The sequence below is a fragment of the Atta cephalotes genome (genome assembly GCF_000143395.1).
Source record: "Atta cephalotes unplaced genomic scaffold scaffold00031, whole genome shotgun sequence".
Lineage (NCBI taxonomy): Eukaryota > Metazoa > Arthropoda > Insecta > Hymenoptera > Formicidae > Atta > Atta cephalotes.
In genome coordinates, this window is record NW_012130095.1 from 2,041,494 (window position 1) to 2,067,807 (window position 26,314).

Genomic DNA, 26,314 nt, shown 5'->3' on the forward strand with positions numbered 1-26,314 from the left:
TAATTAATTATTATTGTNTATATATTTATTTATTATATATATATATATATATATATATATATATATACAAATTATATTAAAAAATAAAAAATGTTCACTTTGCATGTTCTGTTCTAAATAAAAAGTTGCATGACTCCAACTGAATTCCAACTTATCGATGGAAAAAAACAGCTATTGTTTGCCACTGTACGTAGTCTATCAGCCGTCTTATCGGTCATGTAAATTGGATCGATAAAGGGAGCTAACTATGCCATTCACGATGGTAGCGCCGGTATCATCGTTGGCGTCGGCGTCTATCCCTTCAGTCGTTCTCGTGGCTGTTGTCGATTGGTGGTTTAACGAGGGTGGAGATTGCTCCTGTTCAGTGGTCGCATCTTCATCGTTCTTGCGTGTATCCATGTAGTACACAATTAGTCGCATGTTGACACTCTGTCAACTGTATACGATGTAGGACCGAATAGAATGGGTAAGCCCGATATTGGATTACAAGTTAATAAATTGGGTAGTATTCAATTTGTTCTGCACGGACAAAAATTTCATAGAAACGTCTCTGCTCCACACCCTTTGTACGATTTAAAAGTTCTGACATTGTCGAATTTTCTAATAAAAATAGATATAATTTGATAACTTAAGCAAGATTGAGTCAACAGGAATTTATAGAATTTATAGGAATTTTTTTCGATCAATTGTCAAAAAATCAGAGTGTAAAATTCTACAAACATCTAAAAATCGTTTTAGAAACATTTAAAAAACATTTAAAAAAGTTTTCTATTTCGAAAAATTAAAAATTCAAATAGGAACTTACCGACACATTCATAAGGTATCTTTAAATTCTTTCTGAAAGTATATTATTATGTATATATGATCCGAATATATGATAATGTTTTAAAATGAATTCCAATGTTGGCAATTAATATGTCGTTAGTATTAATATTATTAATTAATATTATTATATCGAATTGAAGGAATCACTTTATAATATAACTTTATATATTTCACTAAGAAACTTTTCTAAAAACCTAAAATTTATTCTTTTATTTGTGTTGATTTTCCATTTATAACGTAAACAATTTATACTTTATTGATATAATTTTTTCTACAATGCCTTTAATTTCTTTCTTTGGTATAGTTGTTTGATTCTTTTTCTTTGAAGTATATAAACATATAAAAAATTAGATCATTATAATTTCATGCATGATATAGTTTTGGAAATGTGTTACAAATAAAAATGTTTTAAATATAGAGTAGCGAGACCTCGTAAAAAAGCGACACAATACTTTCATCATGTCTACGAAATCCAAGGAGAAAGTGGTAGCTGCCATTCGAAAGCTCTTTCGGTCTTCCGATAAGATAGCTGAACCGGAGGGAGCCAGTAGCTCAACCAATTCTCCATCGAGGAGACTCCTAAATCGCCACTACCGTCCAGATGCCGTGACTCCAATGGATGGACCGATATTGGAAAATACAGATTCCACTCATGCTGATCGCAGTTGTTTCTTCAAGGCAAAGAAGTCCGCAAAGGTGTGTGGAATTCTCAATTGATCAATTAGAAAAGATCACAAGAAGGAGATCTAATCATCGTTTTTCAATAAATAAGCATGATAGAATAGCTTCTGTATCCATAATTCTGTAATCAGATTTTGGATATCCTGAGATAGCCTGAGAATTTCAAACCAGGCTTTACTCATACAGGACAACAACGAATGCAAAGCCGTCTACGACAAGGACATCGGTTTGCGTCGACTAATGAAAGAGTTTAACAGAATCCAAAGAACACAATGCTGTGATTCTGCCTTCACCGTGGAGCTCGTCAATGATAATGTTTTTGAGTGGTTTGTTCGATTGCATAAAATTGATCCAGACAGCAAGCTAGCAGCCGATATGCGCGAGTTAAAGATACCTCACATATTGCTGCACGTAATTTTTCCGAAGGAGTTTCCATTTGCACCACCTTTTATGAGGGTAATCTCACCGAGAATCGATCAAGGCTTTGTGATGCATGGCGGTGCTATTTGTATGGAACTCCTCACACCGAGAGGATGGTGCTGTGCATATAGCGTTGAGTCGATGATCATGCAGTTTGCAGCTAGTGTTGTAAAGGGGCAGGTAAGCACTGTTTTAGATCTGCGCCAAATAATTAATGATTTCAGATACACTGTATCATGAAAATGTATCATCACGATAATGTACGTAATTATGATACATGTGATATAGTATTATATATCATATTACCTTAATGCAATATCATAAACATCACAATTATATTATACACACATGGAAAACGTTGTCTAGTCTTGTATAGTCTTATTTTCAATTTTAAGAAATTTAATTTAATTTTTATCTTAAAACGTTTATTATTATAAAGAAAACAAAGATTAAATTAAAAAAAATATTGGTCATTCACATGTGTTCTACATACTGATTTCCTTATAGATTTATGTAAAGCTTTTATCTCAACAGGCACAAGTGGCAAGGGTGCCAAAGCCGAACAAGGAATACAATCGGCAATTGGCCGAGGAAACATTCAAGAATCTGGTAAGAACACACGAGAAATACGGTTGGGTGACGCCACCGCTCGCTGAAGGTTGACCGCAGAATATGTCATCGTAAAAAATCGAAAGTGTATCTGTGTTTTTTTTTGCTTGAGAAGAGGTGCACGACGTGATTTTTTCCGATTTTCCTGGAGACGTCGGCAATGATTTCTTTGTTGCATTAGGAAAATCAATGTAATTTTATTGCCTAATTGCAGCAAGAAGAATGCACAAGCAAATGTTATCAGAAAGAGCATAGAGTTTAAACAGCACGTGTGGAAATTTTTTTAGTCATTTTTCAATTTTTGGAATAAAAATATGTAAGATTCTAAAGAGAAAGAAAGTTTTAAGATCTTTAAACAAAATTCCCATTTTTTAATTATTCCTTTTTCCAGTAAAGAAGAAATGAATATCGGATACAAAAGTATTAATTTCAATATTTATATGAAAAAGACATGATTTTAAAAAATCTACTTCACATCAAAGAGATATTTTTTTAAAGATCTCGAAATTTTCTTACAAATATTTATATCATTATGCCAAATTAAAATTATTAAGATAAATATGGAATTGTTATAATGTTATTCTTATTCACGTTTTTCGAATCGATAAAGTTTGCAAAATTTATTCGTTGGACATTGGAAGCTCATAACAGAGTACTTTGTTTCATTAAATTTGATAAAGAAATGAAGAAAAAAAATTGCTCAATAATGTGTATTCAATTGTTATTGTTAAATAATTGAAGAATCGATGGAATGTGTATGAACAACGAAAATAATAGATCTGTTTTCTGTGGCTGAACTAATGTACACTTTTGGAACTTAAAGTGAGCTAGATGTATGTTTGATATTTATCGAAAGCAAGAAAAAAAATTCTAATGCAGTCTAGTACAGGAAACAGACCAAATATTAAATATTATGATTTGTTTCTTCGCTTTTTTGTCAATATTTTTGAAGGGAAAAAATATTTGCGTCCAAATATTCCTGTAGGAACGAAAGTCTTAATTATGAGCTTCTTCGAATTTCTTTTTTCAAGACCCAGCAATATACTATGTATTATGTATAAACGTTTTCTATACGTTTTTTAATCGACTATTCGCAGAAGTATTTGTACATACAGTCATTATGTTGGACTTGTACGTGCCAAATAAATATAACAAATTCGAAATATGTCTCTTTGCAAAATTTAGATTAACGTTTGATCGTAAAGATTCGCGTGACTGTAAACGCTCATCATGAATGAACAAATCATAAAGTGTATCTAGATTAATAAGAGACTCATTAATTACTCAAATGATTGACTTTAATATGGCGCCGAGAAGTAATATCTGTACAAGATTTTCAAAAGCTTTTAAAAAATAAAGTGAGGGATAAAAATTAAATATAAGTAAAATATTTACAAATACATGAGAAACTGTTGTAATTTGACGTATATTAATAATACTTTTGGCCTATTTGCCGTAGTAACAGTAGTTTGACGGCAGGCATGTGTATATTGTGTCTTTTTTTTCATCATACAAGTGTATAACACATTCTGTGTTTAGAAAGGACTCTGCACTAACTGTATGAAAAATTGGGTCCCGGTGAAATGAGTTAGTTTTCACATATGTTGTAGCTTATAATGTAATGAAAAAAAAGTGTTACATACATATATGACTCAAATAATGGATAGTTCTTGAACTATAGTATATCAAAAGTGTAAAATTAGTAGATAACTAGTAGATAACTAATGTCTTAACAAAATCTGTGAATCTTGCAATTATACAATGCTGATAACTAGCCATGTATTTGTCAATGATTCGAATATACTAACATTGTAACTATATGCAGGCATATGTATATAAATTCTTGGAAGTGAAACCTCTCTCATTCTAAACATTGAAAATTGAGTCAGTCTTGAGAAAGAATGGCTCAATTTTCAATTTTTAAGAGTGAGATTTTACTTTTCAAAATAAGATTCGTTCTAAAAATTTTAGAAAACATGTATTACTAGCAGTTTAACAGCAAGATAACTGCATCCAAGTTATCAGTAAAACGCAAATCTCATGATTCTATAATAGATTATTATTGAAAACATGACAATAACACGAATTTTGACGATAACGATTTTAAAATTGTGACAACTTGTTGACTAGTTGCTACCCAAAATTGTTACATCATGAAGGCATCAATTGGCTAACAAATGCAAACTCAGTTGTTGCAATTTGGATTCAATATACTTAGAGTAAGTAATATATAAGTAACAATCAAAATACATTGTTATCTGGATGTTCACAGAGCACCTTTGATCCCTCCATCACTCAAGAATTATATCTGTTAGTTGGATGTGTACATAACATTTTTTATTCACCATTCTAAGTTACAACATATGTAAAAATTAAACTCATTTCATCGAGCCCTAATTTTTCAATAATTAATGCAGGGTCCTTTGAAAATGACGAATAAAATGTACAGCATGAGAGTGCTAATCTTTCCTATCTCCGCTAACAGTTTATAATTGCAAGTTATACTTAAAAGCAATTTACAACGCCGTTTTATCAAATCTGTTGGAATAAAGTTGCTATTCAAAGATTTGTTATTTTTTCTATAAATGCCTTTAACACTAGAAAGACCAAGGCAGCCAATAATTTGGCTCCTAGCGAAATGCAAATTGCTATAACTTTTTTCAACTTTACTTCCACATGATATCCTTTTGTAATTTTTATCATTTTTTCATGTTCTTAATTTTTATTTAAAAAATTTTCAATTATATATAATTATATATAATTATATAGTTGAATTTTTATTTGTCCATCTAGAAGAACCATTGCAGCCAATTTGCCTCTCAGCTTATATCTGGTCATATATTTTTTTTACGGTTTTATTTATAAGTTTATGAATTTAAATGTTTAATAAATTATAGTTATATTGTTATATTGTTAAAATGTTAAATATAATTAATCTATACATTTAATTTGATTGATTTACGAAAAAAAATGTGAAATAAAATTGACTTTTATTGAAAAAGATTTTATTGGGTTCTTCTAGGGGTCATCAAATCTAGTCCTTCTAGTATTAAAATGTGAATACATATCTATTTTTATTTACACACAATTTATCATTAGTATGATTATGCCATTTTGCCCATTTTATGGGCAAATAGTCTATTCTGTTTTACAGAATATGTAATTTGCTTGCTCGCGATATAAGGCACATATATTTAATCATTCTTGAATGTAATTTATTCTACAATGATTCCTTATTAATATTTGAACAGTTACCTCATTAGAATACAAATATTATTTAAGCAATAATTTTCGACGCAGTCTATATTCGAAAACATCATGAATATCATTCGAGAGACTACAAGATTCTTTAAGTGGATGTTTAGCTTTTTTAAAAACACTTTCATTCATAATTTAGTTTAAACCTTTTCATTCATGATATTTAATAATGATATTTAATTTTCAATAAACTGTGAATGTATTAATGCTCAATTAATATCGTTCAGACAATTAATTCAGACAGAAAATCTGTCCCTAGAAAATATTCCCTAGATTTAGATAATTGAAAGTAAGAAAAGATTTACCTTGTCAGACTTTTTTTCCATTGAGAAATAATTGATCAATGGTTATCAAAAAATTACATAACGTATATGTATGTATGTATAATACATACAATTAATCAAAACAGAATCCTTTATATATCTCTTATAAACTTTCAGGACTATATATATTTACGTGTAAACTTTATATTTTTCTTTTTTATATACAATTCAGGAATTGAAATCAGTACACTTCATTTTAATATATTTCACTGAATTAAAATTTGAATGATTAGAATATTAGATACGTGATGACAGTTAGTTCTTATAAAAGCGAATAAATGCTATAATTGATGTAAAGTCCTTAAAAAATTGGACTTATCAAAATTATATAAATTTTATTGATGTTATTTAATAATTTTGCTAAATTCTATTTATATTGTGCCTTCATAAAAAATACAGCTCTATTATTTTATATTTAGTATGTATAAAATTCAACATAGCCAATGAAAATGTGATACATGTATGGATTACATAATCAAAAAATGTTTACCCTAAATATATATATATATATATATATATATATATATTTTTTTTTTTTAAGTATACATTCGAATACGCCAGGCAGTATCAAGAATTGGCACTCGAATACAATTTACACGCTAATAGACTATACCTAGCAAACGCTAAATATTCTTGAAATATTCAAAATATTTCTAAAATGTTTCTAAAATCTCTAAAAATACTCCAAAATATTCCAAATACGACAATTATGACATGTAAAAAAAATATTCAAATGACGATTAAAAATTTCATTTATATATTCCATTTATACATTTCGTTATATATTCTAATATATATTCTGTAAAATTTTAATTTTTCCAAAAATTCCAGATCAGGTCATCCATAAATTTTTAAACAAAATTTTACTTTGGAAAACAAATTTAACATGTTTTCATCTTGGAGTCAATTTTAGAGTTCACTTCACAGACTAATGCCCGTATTCATAGTCAGTCCTTATATTTAAGGCTTCCTTAAATTTATCTTCAGATACTCTACGAATTATTTCATTAGTTACTGAGTTACATCTAAAGATAAATTTAAGGAAGCCTTAAGTACAAGGATTATAGGTTTGTTCGCATCGCGTGCTCCAACATGTTGTAATATGCTCCTACTTATTCCAACGCGCTTGATAGAGTGAGTAGGAGCTGTGATAGGAGCATATTGGAGCATATTTGAGCTTGCGACGCGAACAAACCTTATACAGACATACGGTGCTGCGCTCCTTGTATTGATCGCATTCAGTAGAACTCAATATCCGTGAGCGCTTACTGCTATTGGATGATCTAGAAGAATATACCAATAGCAGCGAGCGCTCACGGATTTCCGCAACAGTTGAGTCTGCTGAATGCGACCATTCTCTGCCAGATGATTCTTATTTACGAATAAATGCTCTTCATCGCGGCCCTTTGTCGATGGAGATGTGTACTACTCGTTCGCTCGCGATTTTCATAAAATATACAAGGAATATGTACACAATATTTTAAACATTTCATCAACATTTGCTGTGATGATTCTTTTACTATTTCGGAACATTCGTTATTTGTAATATGAATCGAACTTTCTGTAAATGTTTAGCATTATAAGCTGAGTAACAATGACGCAGATAGGCACTTATTAAACAATAAATAATTACGAATACATGTATATGTATAAAAATTACTTCCGCAAATATCGATCTGTATGTATATACATATATATTATATATATATATATATATATATATATATATATATAATAAAATATAAAAAGTAATGAATTTATCGACGATGGTGTTGTATCGGTCATTCACGCATTATCATTAATACTTATGCAATCATGCAATTGTTTGATAGAGGACAATGATCAATATTGTATCTATTCAGAACTATATATTCTATCTATCTATGAAAAAGTACGACGCGTGCAAAATGCACTTTTAAATTCGTCTCAGTTCGGAGTTTGTCATAAAGATTATTGCGAGTTTTGAGCACTCACGCCGTCTTATCTTCTTGCACGCACATGAATAATTTTGCGCATGCTATGTTGAAATTATCTGCACAAAAAATATAATAATGACATATAATCATATAGTATATAGTATATTATATAAATAATACATAAAATATGTAATATTATATATTTATATTATATATTATATATTTATTGCATAAACGTAAGCCACTATCTTGCAGTTTCATTTTAAACAAACTTCTAAAACTTGTCTATACTTACAGGATACATTAATGAGCCAAGCGGGCTTCGTTTTCCAATCGATGAATATACAGTACACGGGAATGCCAGATAGAATTATGATTACGCCTATACCTACTTCCCATGGCGAGACATAACACGGAAAGGTGACCAAAAATGCGCAGATTATGAAGAAAATGATTGGCAAAATGATAGAAACCTAGAGGATAAAATACGAAATGAAATTTGCGATCGAATAAAAAAAAGAAAGATGCATAGATATGATATTTTCTAAAATTAAATGTAACAAAATTGCGCATACCTTTATCGGACGATGGAGATCGGGCTTTTTGTAACGTAACCACAATAGACCAGACACGGACAGTGTGGTAAATAGAGCCTCAACGAAGCTGACATAATTTATTAGTACGTAGACATCCTCTATGATGAGGAGTATCAGGGTGATAATGCACTAGAAACGGAAATTATAGTTTAACGCTCGGAATTGGAGTCCGACTACAAGAATAGAAAAATTGCTCCGCGTGCGTATCAGCGCTTTTAGAACTGATTGCGAATCGCAATAATTAAAACGCTTTAAAACATTTGGTTCCAGATTTATATCAAAATCTAAAATTGGCATTTCGTTCAAAGAAAAAAAAATTTTTTTTTAAATAACTGAAGTAGATTTTAAGATGTAGAATTTACGAAAATCTAGATTATCTGAATCTCTTGTATTTCAAAAGCTATCATTGAAAAATTAAAAAGATGATTTTGGTATCTCAGAACTAATTACAATCTATATTAAATATCGTGTAATTAATTATATCGAAGTATATCTTATACTTTATAGTTAATATGTTATGCATTATTCGTGACAGCATGGCTTTAACGCAATCGATTCTTTTCATTCGTTCGTAGAAAGGAATAAAGATCGCGAGCAAACTTCCGCCATTAATCGTCAAAGAGACGCGGGGCCAGGGAGCGAAAGGATCAATTTATCGTTCTCAATTAACGAACCGCAAATCAAAATGTCGAACTACATAATAGCATGCCGCTGTGTGTGTCTACCGGCCTGCTCTGATCCGGCTGGCTTCGTTTATTTCATTAAGACGCCGGCTTTAATGTAATTTCACGGGATCCGATTTATGCACGTCAATTAATTCTATTCCCGACAATTGGACGGGTCGAATTATCGCATACAAAGTGCAGATTACTTGTGCAGATTACAGATGTTGGGTATAATAAAGCTGAAAATGTATCGATTATCTTCTTTGAGTATTTACGTTAGATATTTTCTCTCAAGTAAAATATCAATTTAAATATGCAATACATATGCGCATGAAAAGGTATAATGTTTTTTCTTTTAATACTCTTATTAAAGAGTCTAAAATATTTCCGAAAAGTGAATACTACAGTCAAAAATTTCTATAAAGTATATAGTTAATAATTTCTAATATGGTTAAAATATTTGGGTATCATCGTATAAATGTGATATTAATTGGAATTAGAACAAACAAATTTCATGATAAATGCAATCGTTGTAACTTAAGCCTGATGTCAATTGACTGAAGTGTTCATGATCGTTATAGCTACATAAATCACTGTCACATCCCGTTATCGCCAAACAAATGTCACTATACAAACATACACGCTGTTCTATATGATGATAACGTATTAATAATACGATAATTAATAAAACAATTCTTTAAAAATTATTCATCGTTAATGATTAAATAAATACAATAAATAAATATGTTCACTATTGAGATGTCATTTTTTTAAATAAGTGACTTGCAATCAATTATCGTAAAATTGAATAAGTGTTGGCGATATTTATTTATTTTATTCGAGTTTTGTTCGCGAAAATTAAAATATAATAGATCAAAAGATATTATGTGAAATGTCTAAAAAAAGCTTTAAAAAAAATTAATTAGTTCATAATTAATTCTATATAATAAATTCTTTTTATTTACTGTTTTTTTTTACGTTTCATGAGGATGTGATACTTACGAGGAAGATGAGGGATGGCATCGGCGTCAAGTTGCGAACATTAATTAAAGCAATGGCAGTGGGGAGGTGTCCGTTTCGGGCACCGACAAAGAACAATCTAGACGACGCAAAGATTGCGCCGTTCAATGCTCCGAAAGTCGAACATGCCACGAAAAACGGCATGATCCATGACATAACGCCTAATAGTTTATCGCCGAAGGTCTAAAAAGAAAATTCTGTTTTAATACTAAGTTAGTAAAAGTGGAACAGATCTTGATTACAACTGAAAGCAATTGCGGATTTGCATAATTTTTTTCTGTATCGAATGGATTAAATAAATCGGTATGTCACTTCTCGCGATATCATACATATTTGTTGATTTTTTTATCGAGTAGCTTGCTTTGATGAAACGCAGTAACGCATGTGCAAGAGATCATGTACAGAAAGAATGATTGTGCTGAAAAGTCTAAAATTTTGCTGGATATCTAATCAAAATAATTATGTTGGAAACTAAAAAAATAATAAACAATGCTGCAAAAAATTTTGATATTTTAGTAATCAGTTTTAATTTTCAATAAAATTATTATGACAGTTCAACAAAATTATTTTGCAGTTCTTATTCAAGAATATAGAAGAGCAAATTAGAGTCAAATTCGAATATCGATATGTATAATAAACGTTTTAACATTCTGAAATTGATATGAAATATAAATTTAATTTTAAAAAATTTTACGTTACATTGTATTACATGACGTATTTCGGCATCAACTGATGTTAAGTTTTTTAAATTAAATTTATATTTCATATCAATTTATCAGAATATTAAAATTTTAATATTCGTTTATTACACATATCGATATTCGAATTTGACTCTAATTTGTTCTTCTATATTCTTGATATTTTTGTTATTTAAAAGAGTCCTTTAATTTAATTATTAAAGTTCTTATTCAACAAAATTTTAGATCTTTCAGCAAAATCATTTTTTCAGCACATTCTGAATGCTCAGCACTTTCCTCTTCCTTTACTCAATATATAAAATATTACTGTAATCAATTTAATACAAGCAAGTTATTGTGTGAACTAAAGTCGTCAATTTCTTTTCTTTTCTAAAAATTATTTTTTAATTTATATTATCTTTATACATATTAAAGAGAAAATCAAAGAATTGTTTTCTTAGTAATAAAATATTTGCGCGAACAATATTACGTAGAAGCGAATCAATCATGAATTAATATTTTATGTATTTATAATTATTAACGTATTTAACATTAAAAGCGTACTTACAACTGCGACAGCATTCGACGCAAGTATTTCATCCTGCGTGAGTACGACAAAGTAGGCAATGTTCGCGAAAACATAAATCACTGTCACCAATGGCAGTGATATACAAATCGCTTTCGGAAGATTCCTGTGGAAATGAAAAAACATCACATGAAAGTTTCTACAAGTCTTCGTTAAAATTTTACGTACGTTATTATCTTCATAAATATATAAACGTCCTTCAATAATATAATAATATACTAATATTTTATTCGTATCTATTTTTAATAATATATAAGACAAACAATTTTAAGAATTAAATATTAATTTTACATAAATTAGTGTATTATTTTCTATCAAAAATAAGTAAATATAATTTGACCTGTACATTGAAAATATTAAATTTTAATAAATCATTTGTTTGAATAGTGCCTAGTAAATATTTACTAAATACAAAGATTTATTTGGTACAAGAATCACTAATTTGATTTAACTATCATTTTCTTTATTAAGTGAATATTTATTTACTGTAAATAAATGTTTAATTGACACTATTTAAACAAATATTTATTAACATTTAGAATATTTTTTCTGAGTATTATTACGCTGCTTTTTTATAAATTAAAAGAATTGCAATAAAGATACAAAAAGATCATGGAGAATTTAATCCCAATTGCATTTACGACAATTACTTGTAGGGATCTTTTAGCTCCTCCGTCACGAAGTTAAGATAATTCCAGCCTGAATAAGAGAACAGTCCAGAATATACTGCCAGAGCGATGTAACCGGGTTGAGTATTAGTGCCAGACATCGGATGTTGAAAGTTCTCCGTGTGGCCCATGCAGAGCCACCAGACACCGGCTACCATGATGATTACTAGAGCGAAGATTTTGGTGCCAGTGAAGATGTCCTGCACTCTGGTCGCCCATTTAACATTATAGCAGTTAATGACAGTTAACAGACCTACAACAGAATAATGAAATATGTTCGTCATATACATATCGCGGATATTATAAAACAATCTGACGAGAGAATGTGTATGAATAATGTTTTTTTCAGGCTATATTGGATTATATCTTATATTACATCTCATTGCACACGTACGTCAAAATATCTCTGATGAATTCGATATTTACGATATATATATTTATATATATATATCATGCGATATTTATAATAACGATGTGAAGATCTGAAAGAGATATCGAACAGCTAACAAAAAGTAGAAGAAAAAGTTGACAGAAATTTAGCATAATCAATTATATTGAAAAACCTACAATTAACTGAAAGGTTTCAAAAGTTATTTCCATGAGGAGTATTTAAATTTAAATTATAATTCAATAATTATACAAAAAATAAAAGGAACACAGCAATACGAGTTATAGTATCTTTTAATATAATGTATTCAATATGTTACCGTTTCAATATGTCATCGTTTCAGTAATTTTATTCTTTGATTTTTTTCGTGGAATACGAAAGCTGCCGGAACGATGATATTACAATAATATATTGAAAACCTCAAAAAACTATATTGAGATAATATGACATTGTAGTTTTTTTATTTTTTGTATAATTATTGAATATATATAATTATAATTTAAATTTGAACATTTATCATATTTTATTAGATCATATTATACATTTCTTTTTTTTCTATAAATTATCAAAATAAAATGAAAAAATTTATTCATTTTACATGTGATCACAGCAGCGAGTAATCGAATCGCTGCATACGGCGGCTCGCATCCAGGCCATACGGGTTGCAGTATGTATTGTGCGAATGTGAGAGCTGTGATTGCGTTCCCCGTTGGCACCAAGATGAATAAGGCGACCCAAAGGTAGAGAAATGCTGGCAAAGGTCCGAAAGCATCGCTAATGTATGCATAATCGCCACCTGATTTGGGGATCATCGTACCTGTATGAAATTGAAAAGATGTCATTTTGTTATTAATTTAGTAAACTACTCTTCTTAATAAGAAGAAAATCATGGAGAATCTGATAGAAAAATTTCGAGCGACCAATTGGACCAATTATACATAGGTATATTATATATATCTTAGGCCCGTGTTGATTGCATCAACGTTACTTTAAGCAAGACTTAAAACTCTCTCTGTCTCGTTTTAAAGCGAAAGAAAGAGAGAGAAAGAGAGCGTTTTAAGCATTGCTTAAAGTCAAAGTAATGTTGATGCAATTGCCTATGAAAATCCTCATTTGTTTCAGGGTTGCCAGATGTAGGCGACCTAAAAGATAATTTCCAATAGACCTGTTCTTTTTAGCCGAATTTTTTGCAGAATTTTCTTTTTTGCAGAATCTTTTTTTTCTATTTCTCTTCAATATGAAGAGAAAAAGAAGAAAGATGAACCAAGCAAGAAGTTCAAGAGTATGAATTTGATGCTCTTATTTTTTGGGAAAATTATAATTTTTAAAATTATTTCAAATTGCTTTAATTTTATATCACATCGTTCCAAAATGATATTACTTTATTTCAAACGTTCGTATTCTCTAAAATAAAAAAAAACATTTTTACAGCTAGACCTTTTTTAAAAAATCAAACAATTTCTTATCTCTATAGATTGTTTTAGTCGTTACAAACATTGTTCCAAAAAGATAATTCCATAAATTAAACTAGAAACCTGGAGAAAGAAAAAAAAACATTTTTCGACAAACCGAGAAAACATACACTTTCTTTCGTTTGAGAACTTTTTGTTCTAAGTTGTTCTAGACTTACAAAACAAATTCTACAATATGAATCTCGCTATAGCGGCCCTTTAAAAAATAAAAAATCTATTTTTTACAGCCACCATCAAGAACATACACTTCCTTTCGTATTCCAATTGAGAACTTTTTCTGAGTTGTTTCTACAAAACATAAGGTCTGTTTTTTATTGCTGCACTTTCTGAACTAATACACACAGAGCAATAAATTGAAATGAATTATACGTTTGCTTCAACTTATTGCACCGGTTCAAAGTGCAGCAATAAAAAATAGATTTATAGTTTCTAACAAAGTTAGGATCACTCGTATTGGCTCGCGTCTGTGCGACAGGCGCAGGCGTCCAGTGTTTGGGAAGACATTTTTGAGACTATTGCGTCATTATTCTCGCTGAAATACATTTTTGAAATACATTTTTGAATCGATTCATTATACTTTGATTGCTGGCCGAAATCATCATTATTCACTCGACAAGTGCTAAAGAAAAGGAGAAGGAGATGATAAAATCAATTCTCAAATTTAAGGGAAATCTATTAGGTGTACAACTTTGCTTCCGCTGTTTTTTTTCCGAAATTCGAGGCTTTATTGTAAAAAACTGATTATACATTTATGATTCAAAGTATTGTCCATCGCTGGCCACTACTTTCTCCCATCTTTCGGGTAGCTTACGAATCCCGTGTCGAAAAAACTGGTCATCTTTTGAGGCTATCCACGAATCGATCCAATTTTTTACTTCCAATTTTTTCTTCATAAGACCGGAAGTGCTGGTCAGCCAGGCCGTGTGCCATTGATCGAAGTAATAGTCAGAGGGAGCAACGTCTGGAGAATACGGCGGGTAGGGTAGGACTTCCCATTTCAACGTTTCCAAATATGTCTTGACCACTTTCGCAACATGGGGTCGAGCATTGTCATGCTGCAAAATCATCTTTATCGTGTCTCTCGTTGTATTGCGGCCGTTTGTCTTTCAATGCTCGGCTCAAACGCATCAATTTGCGTTCGATACCGATCGCCTGTGATTGTTTCAGTCGGTTTTAACAGTTCATAATACACTACGCCGAGCTGGTCCCACCAAATACAGAGCATGACCTTGGACGTCAAAATCATCGTTTTTGAAGCGTTGAAATCACTCACGACACGTTCTTTCAATAATAGCGGTCTCACTATAAGTATTTGAGAGCATTCGATGAGCCTCAGCCGCAGATTTCTTCATATTGAAGCAAAAAATTAAAACCTCCCGCAAATGACGAGAATTTGGCTCGTAAACATTTTCAATCGAGAATAACTTTATGATGCAGACACAAATCGACTAATGTTTCTATGGGGTTATGTTGACAGATGCCCAAGTTTATTGTATGACGTCTATGATCTATTTATTTCGATCACCACTTACCGCTAAAATCAACTATAAGAAAACGGCGGAAGCAAAGTTGTACACCTAATACCAAGAGTGTTTTTTGTCTCTTCCGAAGTTCAACTTTTATTTCAAACGACAGAAAAACGAAAAACTGGATAAAAGGCAAAAGTAAAAAAATAGTAAAAAGCAAGAAAACAAAGAACATATTGTAGATAGAAAGAGCATATCGAGATTATAGATTATGGAGTAAAATAGATCGAAATTTTTGTGGTATTTTAAATGCATTGAATCCAATTGATGTTCGAAAATATCGATACGCAATGATTAGAGCTGCATTCGACACTCATATGCTGTAAATTTTATTCTTCTTTTTATGAATAATGAATGATAAAGATAGAATGAACGCGTAAGCGTCAATTCCAAACGCAGTCTATATCTCTGGCATACATTAATACACAGTGATATATTAATATGCAGTATACATTTCTGACAGAAATATATAATACATCTCAATTCGTTTTTTCTATTGTCGAGTATTCGTACCGATACTCGAACAATAGAGACAAAAGATCAGAATATATGTATTTATGTCAGAGATATATCATTGCATATTAATTTAATATTTGCATAGATACTTTCGAAATTGAATTTTCACTATATTGAAAAATTAAAAAAATTGTTTTCAATTAGATTCAATTGGATTGAAAAACTGCATTTCCTATTCAAAATTTTCAATTGAGTAGTATTCACAATGCACAAAAAAAGGAAATATTATTTTTAGATCGAAAGGCATAGAAATGTGCTTCATGCAATTCCTATAAATGAATAAAAATGCATTCAGATTGAACATGATTTCTTTTAACGTTTCTTTTAACGTTTTAAATAATACCTATATTTTGAGCTAAAATTATTAAATTTCTGATTTTTTATTATATAAATACTTTATAAATAAGTACGTATACTAGGATGGTTATTATTTTAACAATTTTTGAAATTTAACTGAGACACGTCATAAAGTGATTCAATATTTCAAAAAAAATAACACCAGATTTTTTTCAGATTTTTTAAACAATTTTAACCCCTGCTATCGAATGCATTTTTATCGGGGCACGAGTAGGCAAAAAAAACACTTTTGTAAAATTCAGCCGACGCTCTAATTCTTAACTTTAATTTTACAGTTCTTTTTTTAATTTGTCCGAAATTGAATGATATAAGCCCATTTTGCATAAATTTTGATTACGATCCAAAATAAAAATGGTCGATCCAATGAAGTGAGCAGAAAAAAATCAATTATACAAATATTGGATTTGTGGATTGGCAATTTTTAATTTGAACCGTAATCAAAATTTACGCAAAATATGCTTATAGCTTATTTAATTTCGAGTAAATTAAAACAAAAAGCTTTAAAATTGATTAAAAATTAGAGTATCGGCCGAATTTTGTGCACAAAAAGGTATTTTTCCGTCTACCTGTATCTCGGTGGTACGAGTTAAAATTGTTTAAAAAAATCTGAAAAAAATCTGGTGTTATTTTTTTGAGATATTGAATCACTTTAGGTAGTGTCCCGATTAAATTTCAAGAATTATTAAAATAACAATTATTTCTTATATATAGAGAAAACCCTTTATTATAAACCTTTTATTAGATAGGCGCTTAATACGAGATAGCGTCGTTTCCGTTAACTAATAAACTAATAAACGCTATCTATTGATTCCACCACGAATTTATTATTCTTGAATTGTAAACTATTTATTAGAAAATTCATTATTAGATCATATCTGTCGTTGCAAAAAAAGATTTTAGAATTTGGATTTCTTCAAGTTTCATTGAAATGAGCCTTTAAACCTTGTTTATTATTTAATAAGTAAATATTTGGCAATAAATGCTTTATGTAATAGAGTAAGATCATACTAATAGAAAAATACGGGATATGTTGAGTTTTAATTACAGAAGTTAGATTTGATCGTAAAACTGTAATATGGAAATCATAATAGATACTCAAAGTATTTCTAATATAAAATAATTTATGTTCCTATCATATTGAAAATCATTGCTAAAGTATAAATGTTATTGTATAATAATGAAAAGGACAATCAAGTGAATAAACATCAAATGCCTATTTCTACTTGCTTCCAATTACCTGAAGAGTCATGAGATTTGTTCACGTCGCATGCTCTAACATGTTTTAAAGTGCTCCTACCATAGTATTTATTCACTCTAACCCTTATTGAAGTGAGTAGGAGTTATAGTAGGAGCACATTGGAGCATGCTGGAGCATACGACGCGAACAAACTTCCAAGTACAATGTATTGCATGCTCATTTTGCGCGTTTATTTGTTCATGGAAAAAAACACAGTTAAATGCTTCACTGATTCAGCAAATCTACAGTAATATACAGACAGTCAATTTTCTATGTTAAAATAGCAAAGTTGACAGCTGAATAACATTAGCGATTTGTTAAACCATCAAATCTTCTTAGCTGTCGATGTTGAATTCGCGTAGTAAATTATAGATTTGCTGTACCACTCAATTAATTTTTTTTCCGTGTTTGTATTTTAGGATCATTAAATAAAATTTTTTAATTGCAATACTGATGTATTTTACATTTTATTATTGATTTCTCGGGAGATCTCATATTAAGAGCATAATTTTCTGATTTTGCGATTTGCTCTGCACTTTTTATATTTAAAAAAAATAGAATTTGATTTTACGTAACATTATCTTAAAGTTTATTAAATTCCTTCAAAATGATCTATTATTATTTTAAATTCTGCCCATAAATTTCTAGCATTTATCCAAAATAAATGAATATCTCATTATTAGAGTCCTTTCTTTTACTTATAATGCTATATAATATTATTTATTATATTGTTGTAAAATTATTGATTTTTTTCTCTACAGTTATCATCTCTATTGACCCAAAGAACATGCATGTCTAAAAGACATTCAAAAGACGTCTTGAAACAGATGTCTTTTAGAAAAGATATGTCTTTCAGACTTTTTGAAAAGACGTCTGAAAATTATTCAAGTTTTAGAGCATGTGTAGCTATTTACATTACTGACTATAATTAACTGATTAAATAAACTGACCATCATGAATTTCATTTATATAATATAAATTAATATATATAGTATAAATTTCATTTATATCAAGTGAAATTCATGATATGATCAGTTTGCATAATACATAACCTATAAAAATATTATACTTGTAAATATTAGATGTCACAATAAACTATTTTGTATTATAATGTGCAATTACACAACTATGCGAAGCTGTTCAGAAACGCGTTGACAAAAGCAAGAATAAGTATAAGAAAACCTGGAGATACCTGATAAAAAAATCGGTATGTAAATTATTTAATACTTACACAACTTTTCTAGCAACAAAAGTAATATCTATTGTAACAAATAGATCGTTAACAAAGATGTGTAAGTATGATATCATTGATATACAATTTATCAGGTATTTCCAGCTTCGTATTCTTCCTTATTAACGCGTTTCCATATCAGTAATTTTTATTTTTATTTTTTAGACAAATATCTGAAGCAAGTCTTAAAGATACTTGGAATGTCTGTAAGAGTCTAAGTACAAAAATTGTCACAACACTTATTTAGATTAATGCCTGTTCTACAATAGAATCGCAAGTCGTAAACCGTAAGAAATTGGCCAATCACAGTTGAATATGACAAAAATAATACACTACGATTTGTTAATTTCTTATGGCTTATGGCTTGCGACCCCATTCTAAAACAAGTATTTTTTTGCAAGTTAAAAAAGAGTATATATTTATGATTCATTTTTACAGAAATTATGTAGGTTATTAATTTGAAATTTTATACATATTATAATTAATATGCATTTTATTAAGAGATTCAGGAATTTTTCCAAGTTAAAATAATGAAAATTGTAATTATAAGTAGACGTATCCAAGCACGCATCGTCTCCCATAAAATTATTTCATAAAATAACATTCAATTATTTGAAACAAAATATCAAATAAGATTATTAATCTTTAGATATTTAGATTGTCATCGAAATCAAACAAACTGTTTTTTAAATAATTATAAAGTATGTAAGAATAGTACTTAAAAAATCTAAACATTTTGAAAGTTTTATGTTAAGAAACAAATTAATATTTTTCAATTTGATTAATGCTTCAAACAATAGAGAAAGGTATTTTTAATATGTAACTAAAGAGTAAAGTCGATCCGTTCATTAGTTTAAAATCAGGATCTAGTTTAAAAAACATAGTTTTGAGAAAAAAGACATTTCATTTTAAAATTTTAATACATTTTAATCGTATATTTCTAGTATGTATAGTAAGTTTGAATCGATTTCCAGACCCATATGTCTTTTGTAAGTTCAAAAAACTCGTTTTCGACCTCTTTCATCTCTCTCGCAGCTGTTCGAACCTCCTGGGTTGCGTTCTAAAACTTGACTGTGGGTACGGTCAACACAATGCTTTGAAGCGTTTTTTAATTCAGTCAGTAAAATTCTTTCTTCTAATTGGTCCATCAAATGCTTGAAAGCATTTGTAGCGAGACTTTGACCACAGCCTCTGTCAACTCCAAGTATTTTTTATCTTTATTCAATATTCGGTGATCGATAAGGATAAAATAATATTCGAGTTGACAGAGTTGGATTTGAAGGCAACCCTGAACGCCTGTGCCGCTTCGACGTTTTACGTGATATTTCCATCGTCTATCCTGAAATTCGACAAATTATTTGCATCCAGGATATACATAATTGCAGAAGTGAAAATCATTCTTCATTAAATAGATACGCAATTAAAAAAGCAGATAAATGTTTCAAAGCCATCTCGAAGCCACAGTGAAGATGCTTCGATGCCAAACGCCAAATCGTTGAAACTCTTATTATTTTGATGACCTTGTGATTCCCCCCCCCCTTCCTCATAGATCCATACACACACGACTATACACACGACGATATAAAACGTTAATGCGTGTTACAATTCAGTATTCAAAAACCTGTAGCTACCTGATTTTCAAGATGATTACAACAGTTATTATATTGAAACTTGGGGAAATTCGATGAAAGGATCTGCGCGCCGTTTCGAATAGGAGTACATCCGTATTTTTCCGAATTGTTCAATCAAAATTCAAGAAAAGATTTTTATAAATATATATATTTCCATAAAATTAAAAAAAAATCGATTTTTTTATCTTCCAAAGAGTATTGCCCTCTTATTCTTTATTTTCCATGAAAAGGATTCTGATTAATTGATTTTTTATGTTTTATGCATTACCGCAAATAGAAAATATAAAAATTTAAACTTTCTTTAGAAACTCATACAAAAGTCTGTGCTCCTTAACTAAATGAGATAAAGCAGAGATAATTAAGATATAAAAAAATTAGATATAAGAAAAATATAAAATAAAATAAATTGATAAAAGTAAATTAACATTATTAAAAATATATAAATTGATTACAAATATATAAATAAACTAACATAAAAATATATAAATTGAACACAAAAGTAACGTGAAAAAGTAACACAAAAAGAAAGGTATAATATATACTATATATAATATATACTATACACATAAAAAAAACATGATAGTGCAATCATGTTTTTTTGTCATTATTTCTTGTTTATCTACTCAGTATTTATATTATTTATACAGAATTTTGTTAATAAACTCGGATGAGTGAAGAGATACTAAATTATAAATTGATTTTTGTCTCAAATGTCGCGGAAGATTCAATGTATCAGGGATCGTTCGAATGGAAAATATTATCGCTATTATTTGTTATTCATAGTCGATAATGCGCGTAACATTGTTTAATTATCATCAGGTCAGAGATTAGGTCGCGCACGTGTATGCACTGTTACGTTACTGCATTCGTCGGTGTCCAACACGATTTTGTTCCCTTGCAAATAAATCCTACGATGACTAATGATCAAAAAATTAGCCCAAAATGTTATAAATCAATATTGAACCGCTATTATAATAGAAATTTACTATTAATAAGAAATTTGTTCTAAAATTATATTCGAGCGTATTTCATATATGTAATATATGAAACATCTTATATTTTTATTCATGATCTCACGTTCATCGGCGAATTCGCGACTTGAATTTTGCGGTTGATCTGGTCTATATACGTTCTTTCTTATATTTTCTACACTTTTCTTTTTTCGTTTCTATCTTAATTATTAAATAATTGTAGCTTAACACGTTCCATATTAATTGAATCTTCAATGACTCACGTTAGACTTGCGTTTAGTGGAAGATATTTTGATTATAAAAAATGTTACAATTATAAAATACTTTTTGATATCATACATAAATACATAAGACGTATCCCAGTAAGCAAGAAACATTTTGGAACATTTCAACAACATTAGTAGCAATGTTACAACGTTGCTGGGATGGTACGGTATTAATTCTCAGCTGGAGCATTAGATTACATACACTCGAACTGTATCTAATAACATTAATTTACAAGCTGTAAGGGTAGAATAGATTACAATAGGGGTAAAAAAAGTTTTATTATCATTAATTCCATCATTAATTCTCGACCATAGATGATTCTGAGGATCAAATGGGAATTTTCCATGATCGTTTCTTATTTATTAGATTGTTGAATTCCATATAACGAAAATTTTTTGGAAATAATCGAAATAATGGTTTTTTTTTCAAAGTCTGTTCGATTTCGTTTGAAATCCCATTAGAAAAATTTCCCTAACAATTTTGTCCCCGAAACTATAAATTTTCAAAAAATCTTGTTTTTCGTAAATTAAAATATTTTCTTTTCTTTTTTTTTCTAAATATTTCGAATATTTTCAATTTCTTAATTTTCACATATATTCATTCTTCTTTGTGATCCTTTGGCGTACTGATTAAAAACAAAATTGTTCACATTCTGTGCATTACATGTAAAGATATACGTGATTGAAAACATCGGGGTAACACATACAACCATGTGCTCCAAAATCTCGAATTAAATATAGTGCGCTATTTACAAGGGAACGTAACCAAGTGAATCTCTCCGATTTAAATGAGTTTTTAATATGTTGTTCTATGGACAAAAATAGGAGACATGTATTTTTTTATACATGCTGAGTTGCACGTTAAGGAAATGAAATCCTTCTTAAAAAAAATTGGTTTTTTTCTTTCAGATTGAATATCATCGAAACTGTTAGAGATAGAAAAAAATTTTAGAATAAAAATTGAATAGCTTCAAGAATACTTTAGAACTATAATAAAAAATCTTTTTTTATTATAGTACGTATAAAAAAATATATGTCTTTTTATCCAACAACATATTAAATTATAGAACAACATATTAAAAGCTCATTTAAATCGGAGAGATTCACTTAGTTCCCTTGTTAATTAAGGGTTATCATGAATCACCAATGACCCATGCGGCACTGCGATTAGTTTTTCTCAGAGAATAAACTGCTGAGGGTATTGCAATGTACAGTTGGGGGGTATAATTTAAGAAAATTGTATAATAAATGATATGAGGTTATGCATTGTAGAGCGTTATTAGAGCATTAATGAGCATTAATAGGAAATTTATAGTGACCATAAAAAATGGACATTACTGAACATTAGTATTATAGGCATTGATATATACAATTCTGGTTAGTGGTTTACCCCTTATGGTTTTTCTATTTGCGATCGAATATCATTTATAATCTTTCAGTCTTCGAATAAAAATTAAAAGTCGGAAAGTCCTTTGCGTTTGACATTCATTAATTTTTGATCACATGATTTGTTTTAAGATTAATAATGATCGTCGAATGTCAGCATGAAAAGATAAAGCAATTAAAGCAATTTAGCGAATTTTAAATCGAGCCTAACTTTTTCGCGACTGGCCGCTTGAATTTGATCTCCTCTTTTTTTAGGTTTTAATGACACAGAGAAAAAGATTTCTTTGGATTTAGTATTCTTATTTATATTCCTATTTATTTGACTAAAATTTGTTTTATTAAAATAACATATAATGCTTATACGAAACATTATTTGTTTGAACAAAAATTTCATTGTTTTATTTGAGACAAATCTCTATTATTTGACAGAAATAACATTATTATTTGAAGTAATAAAAATAAATAATATCTTTCAACCAAATAATATATTATTTGATTACAATGAATACAAACAATGAAATTATTTATTTGAAAATGGTAAAATATATTGATAGAGGTTGTCCTATGCAAATAATTGCTTTCTTAGAACAATCTATTACATTTTTTGATCGAAATTATGGAAACAATGATTTATACGTTTACAAGATTAAATTCGAGATTAAACAAGCAGTACAAGCTAAGTACTACATTAATTATGTTTGATCGCGCGAATACCGAAGATAGACATTGTCTGTTCAAAATAATGTATTGGGTTGTCCGGAAAGTTCGTGCCGACTAACCTATATAATTTAATAAATGTATTAAATGTATTAAAATTTAAATTTTCTGCATTTCAATTTTCCTTCAACATCGGCACGAACTCTCCGGACAATTCAATATTTAAGACAAAGGTATATATTGTTTCAAATTTCAACAATCGTACTTATTGATTCAAACATAGTTTGTTTGGACTATTTCATATAATTTATTTGGATATAATAAAATTTATTAAATAATATAAAGAAATATTTTTCTCTGATATGTATGCTGTTACAGGTAACTGTCTCTATTATTGTGCTTTTGTATTTAAATAAGCCATAAAGAAAATTAGCACAAATAAATAAGAAAAAGTTTTTTTTATGTTAAATCATTAATGTATACGATATAAAATAAGATAATATTTTATATTTTAACTATTAAAGTATTTAAAATGTTTTTCGAAAGATATAAGGAATTTTTGTGAATCCTGCAGTAATGTCGTATGTATCGCAAGATTTTAAGCTTGTCCCTATTAGTGTGCTCTGTATTGGAGCTGAGAATATTGTGTTATGAGTATACATTGCAATAAGTATAATTGAAATAATAATTTGTGTAATATTAACTTAAACAATTAGTTTACATTTCTTAGATATCAGTTTTAGTAATTATTTATTAGAATGAGTCAAATGCGGATAGATACACAAATTGGGAGCACATTAGTAGGGTCGCCTCATTAAAAGCTGTTCTACAAAGAATGTGCTTTTTGTTTCCTACTTTTTACTTTTTGCTTTATATCCAACTTTTATTTTTCGCTCGAGATAAAAGTTAACGAACTTCGGAAGAAAGAAAAAACATTAGCAACTAAAACGTTATAGCAACTAAAAAATGCAATTGTCGATAAAACGATCGCAAACGGAAAAAACAAGAAGTAAAAAGTAAAAACAGGAAACAAATAACACATTGTAGAATAGACTTAATTGGGGCAAAAATATATTTTTTATTTTTATCAAAAAAAAAACATATATAAAATATTATTTTTTTAGATTAAAGAAATATTATAACAAAAAGAAATAAGATATCTAAGCTAAATAAGACTCAGTACTAAATAAGGTCCACTTTCAAATTTATTACTTTAAAACGCGCTTTATGCTTGCAATATATGTTTAAAAGATGTATTATAGAAAGTAAATACAAAGAGAGATTAAAGAAATGAAATAGGTAGCAATACATTTGTTTAACAAACACTTGTGTAGGAATTATTTTTCTCAAGCGGAACAATAAGTCACGATAATGTCAAATAACATTAAAATGAATCGGAAATGATTGAAAAATGATTTTTAATGATCATTTTGGAAATCATAATGATTTGTTGTTCTGCTTGGATTATAACAATTCTCTGCAAAATTTATCAGTACACATTTCATAGTTTATAATAATACATTATAATATTGTCTTTGTAATTATGAAAAATAACAAATAAAATGAATATAAGTATATTTTTTTAAAGCAATTAAACTTATTAAATAAGCTAGGCTTATTTTTTTGTGTTTATTATTATAACTATTGTTATTTATTTGTTAAATGTAAGGCTTACACTAGAAAATAATGATTTTCAATGCTGTTATCTTTTAAGAAGCTAAAATTGCATTCAAATTGAAATTTCTAGAAATTTCTAAAGATTCTAAAGAGTTAATTACAGACAAAGTTAAGAATAATTGTAATGTTTGAGAGTAAGTCTTAAGGAATTTCCTTTTTGATGATAATAATCATTTAAAAATTGATTAGAAAAATAATTTATTTTTTTTGTTATTTTCAATTTATTTTTTAGTTGAGCATTATTATTCATACGCATATAATAAAACCGAGAGATAAAAAAATATTTTTCATTTACAAATATTTTACATAAGCAAAATATTTATTTTTATGAATAAAAGAAATAAAGATTTGATTCTCATTTACAATTAGTTTCAATATCATATTATTTTAATATTCCTACATAAATCGAATTTTTTAAAAATAAAATAAAGGTAAGCCTTATTTATATTTGGCTCAGGTACCTTAGTTGAAACGATATTAATTTTAAGCAGATAAAATTAAAGCTACAATTACAGCTGCAGAAATAAAATATCAAATACGATAACTAAGGACATTATCTGATTGTTGTCGATACTGAATATTCGTTTTATACTGAGTTTTCTAGTATTAAAAACGTAAATAATTACTAGTATCGACAACAATACAGATAATAATCCTTAGTTCATCAATAGATATCGTTATTTGTATAAACTTTTAGTAATTTTTAAAGGTTACGACGATCGCTTTCTATAATTAATTTTTAAATATCGGAAGTG

The 26,314-nt window shown here is 28.9% G+C and overlaps 2 protein-coding genes across 2 annotated transcripts in view; one reads left to right on the forward strand and one right to left on the reverse strand.

Moving 5' to 3' along the window:
• Positions 1-1,284: 1,284 nt before the first annotated feature.
• Positions 1,285-2,589, forward strand: LOC105620983 (ubiquitin-conjugating enzyme E2Q-like protein 1). Its single transcript, XM_012202457.1, has 3 exons — positions 1,285-1,521; positions 1,693-2,106; positions 2,461-2,589. Exons 1-3 carry the CDS (start codon positions 1,285-1,287, stop codon positions 2,587-2,589), a joined length of 780 nt encoding a protein of 259 aa, XP_012057847.1.
• A 5,497-nt stretch (positions 2,590-8,086) lies between these two features.
• The window catches only part of LOC105620984 (Y+L amino acid transporter 2), a 24,086-nt gene continuing 5,858 nt past the window's right edge, over positions 8,087-26,314 (reverse strand). Inside the window, exons 2-8 of the mRNA XM_012202458.1 lie at positions 13,231-13,449; positions 12,227-12,497; positions 11,559-11,682; positions 10,296-10,496; positions 8,608-8,757; positions 8,328-8,505; positions 8,087-8,148 (exon numbers count right to left, since the gene is read on the reverse strand). Of these exons, the coding sequence (XP_012057848.1) occupies positions 8,087-8,148; positions 8,328-8,505; positions 8,608-8,757; positions 10,296-10,496; positions 11,559-11,682; positions 12,227-12,497; positions 13,231-13,449 (1,205 nt within the window). The remainder of the gene's footprint in view (positions 8,149-8,327; positions 8,506-8,607; positions 8,758-10,295; positions 10,497-11,558; positions 11,683-12,226; positions 12,498-13,230; positions 13,450-26,314) is intronic.

Excerpts from the sequence above, each read along its gene's own strand:
- LOC105620983 (XM_012202457.1), top strand. The coding sequence starts at position 1,285 with ATGTCTACGAAATCCAAGGAGAAAGTGGTAGCTGCCATTCGAAAGCTC. Across the intron at positions 1,522-1,692 it reads AGGCAAAGAAGTCCGCAAAG|GACAACAACGAATGCAAAGC; the intron begins GTGTGTGGAATT and ends TTACTCATACAG. Across the intron at positions 2,107-2,460 it reads CTAGTGTTGTAAAGGGGCAG|GCACAAGTGGCAAGGGTGCC; the intron begins GTAAGCACTGTT and ends TTATCTCAACAG.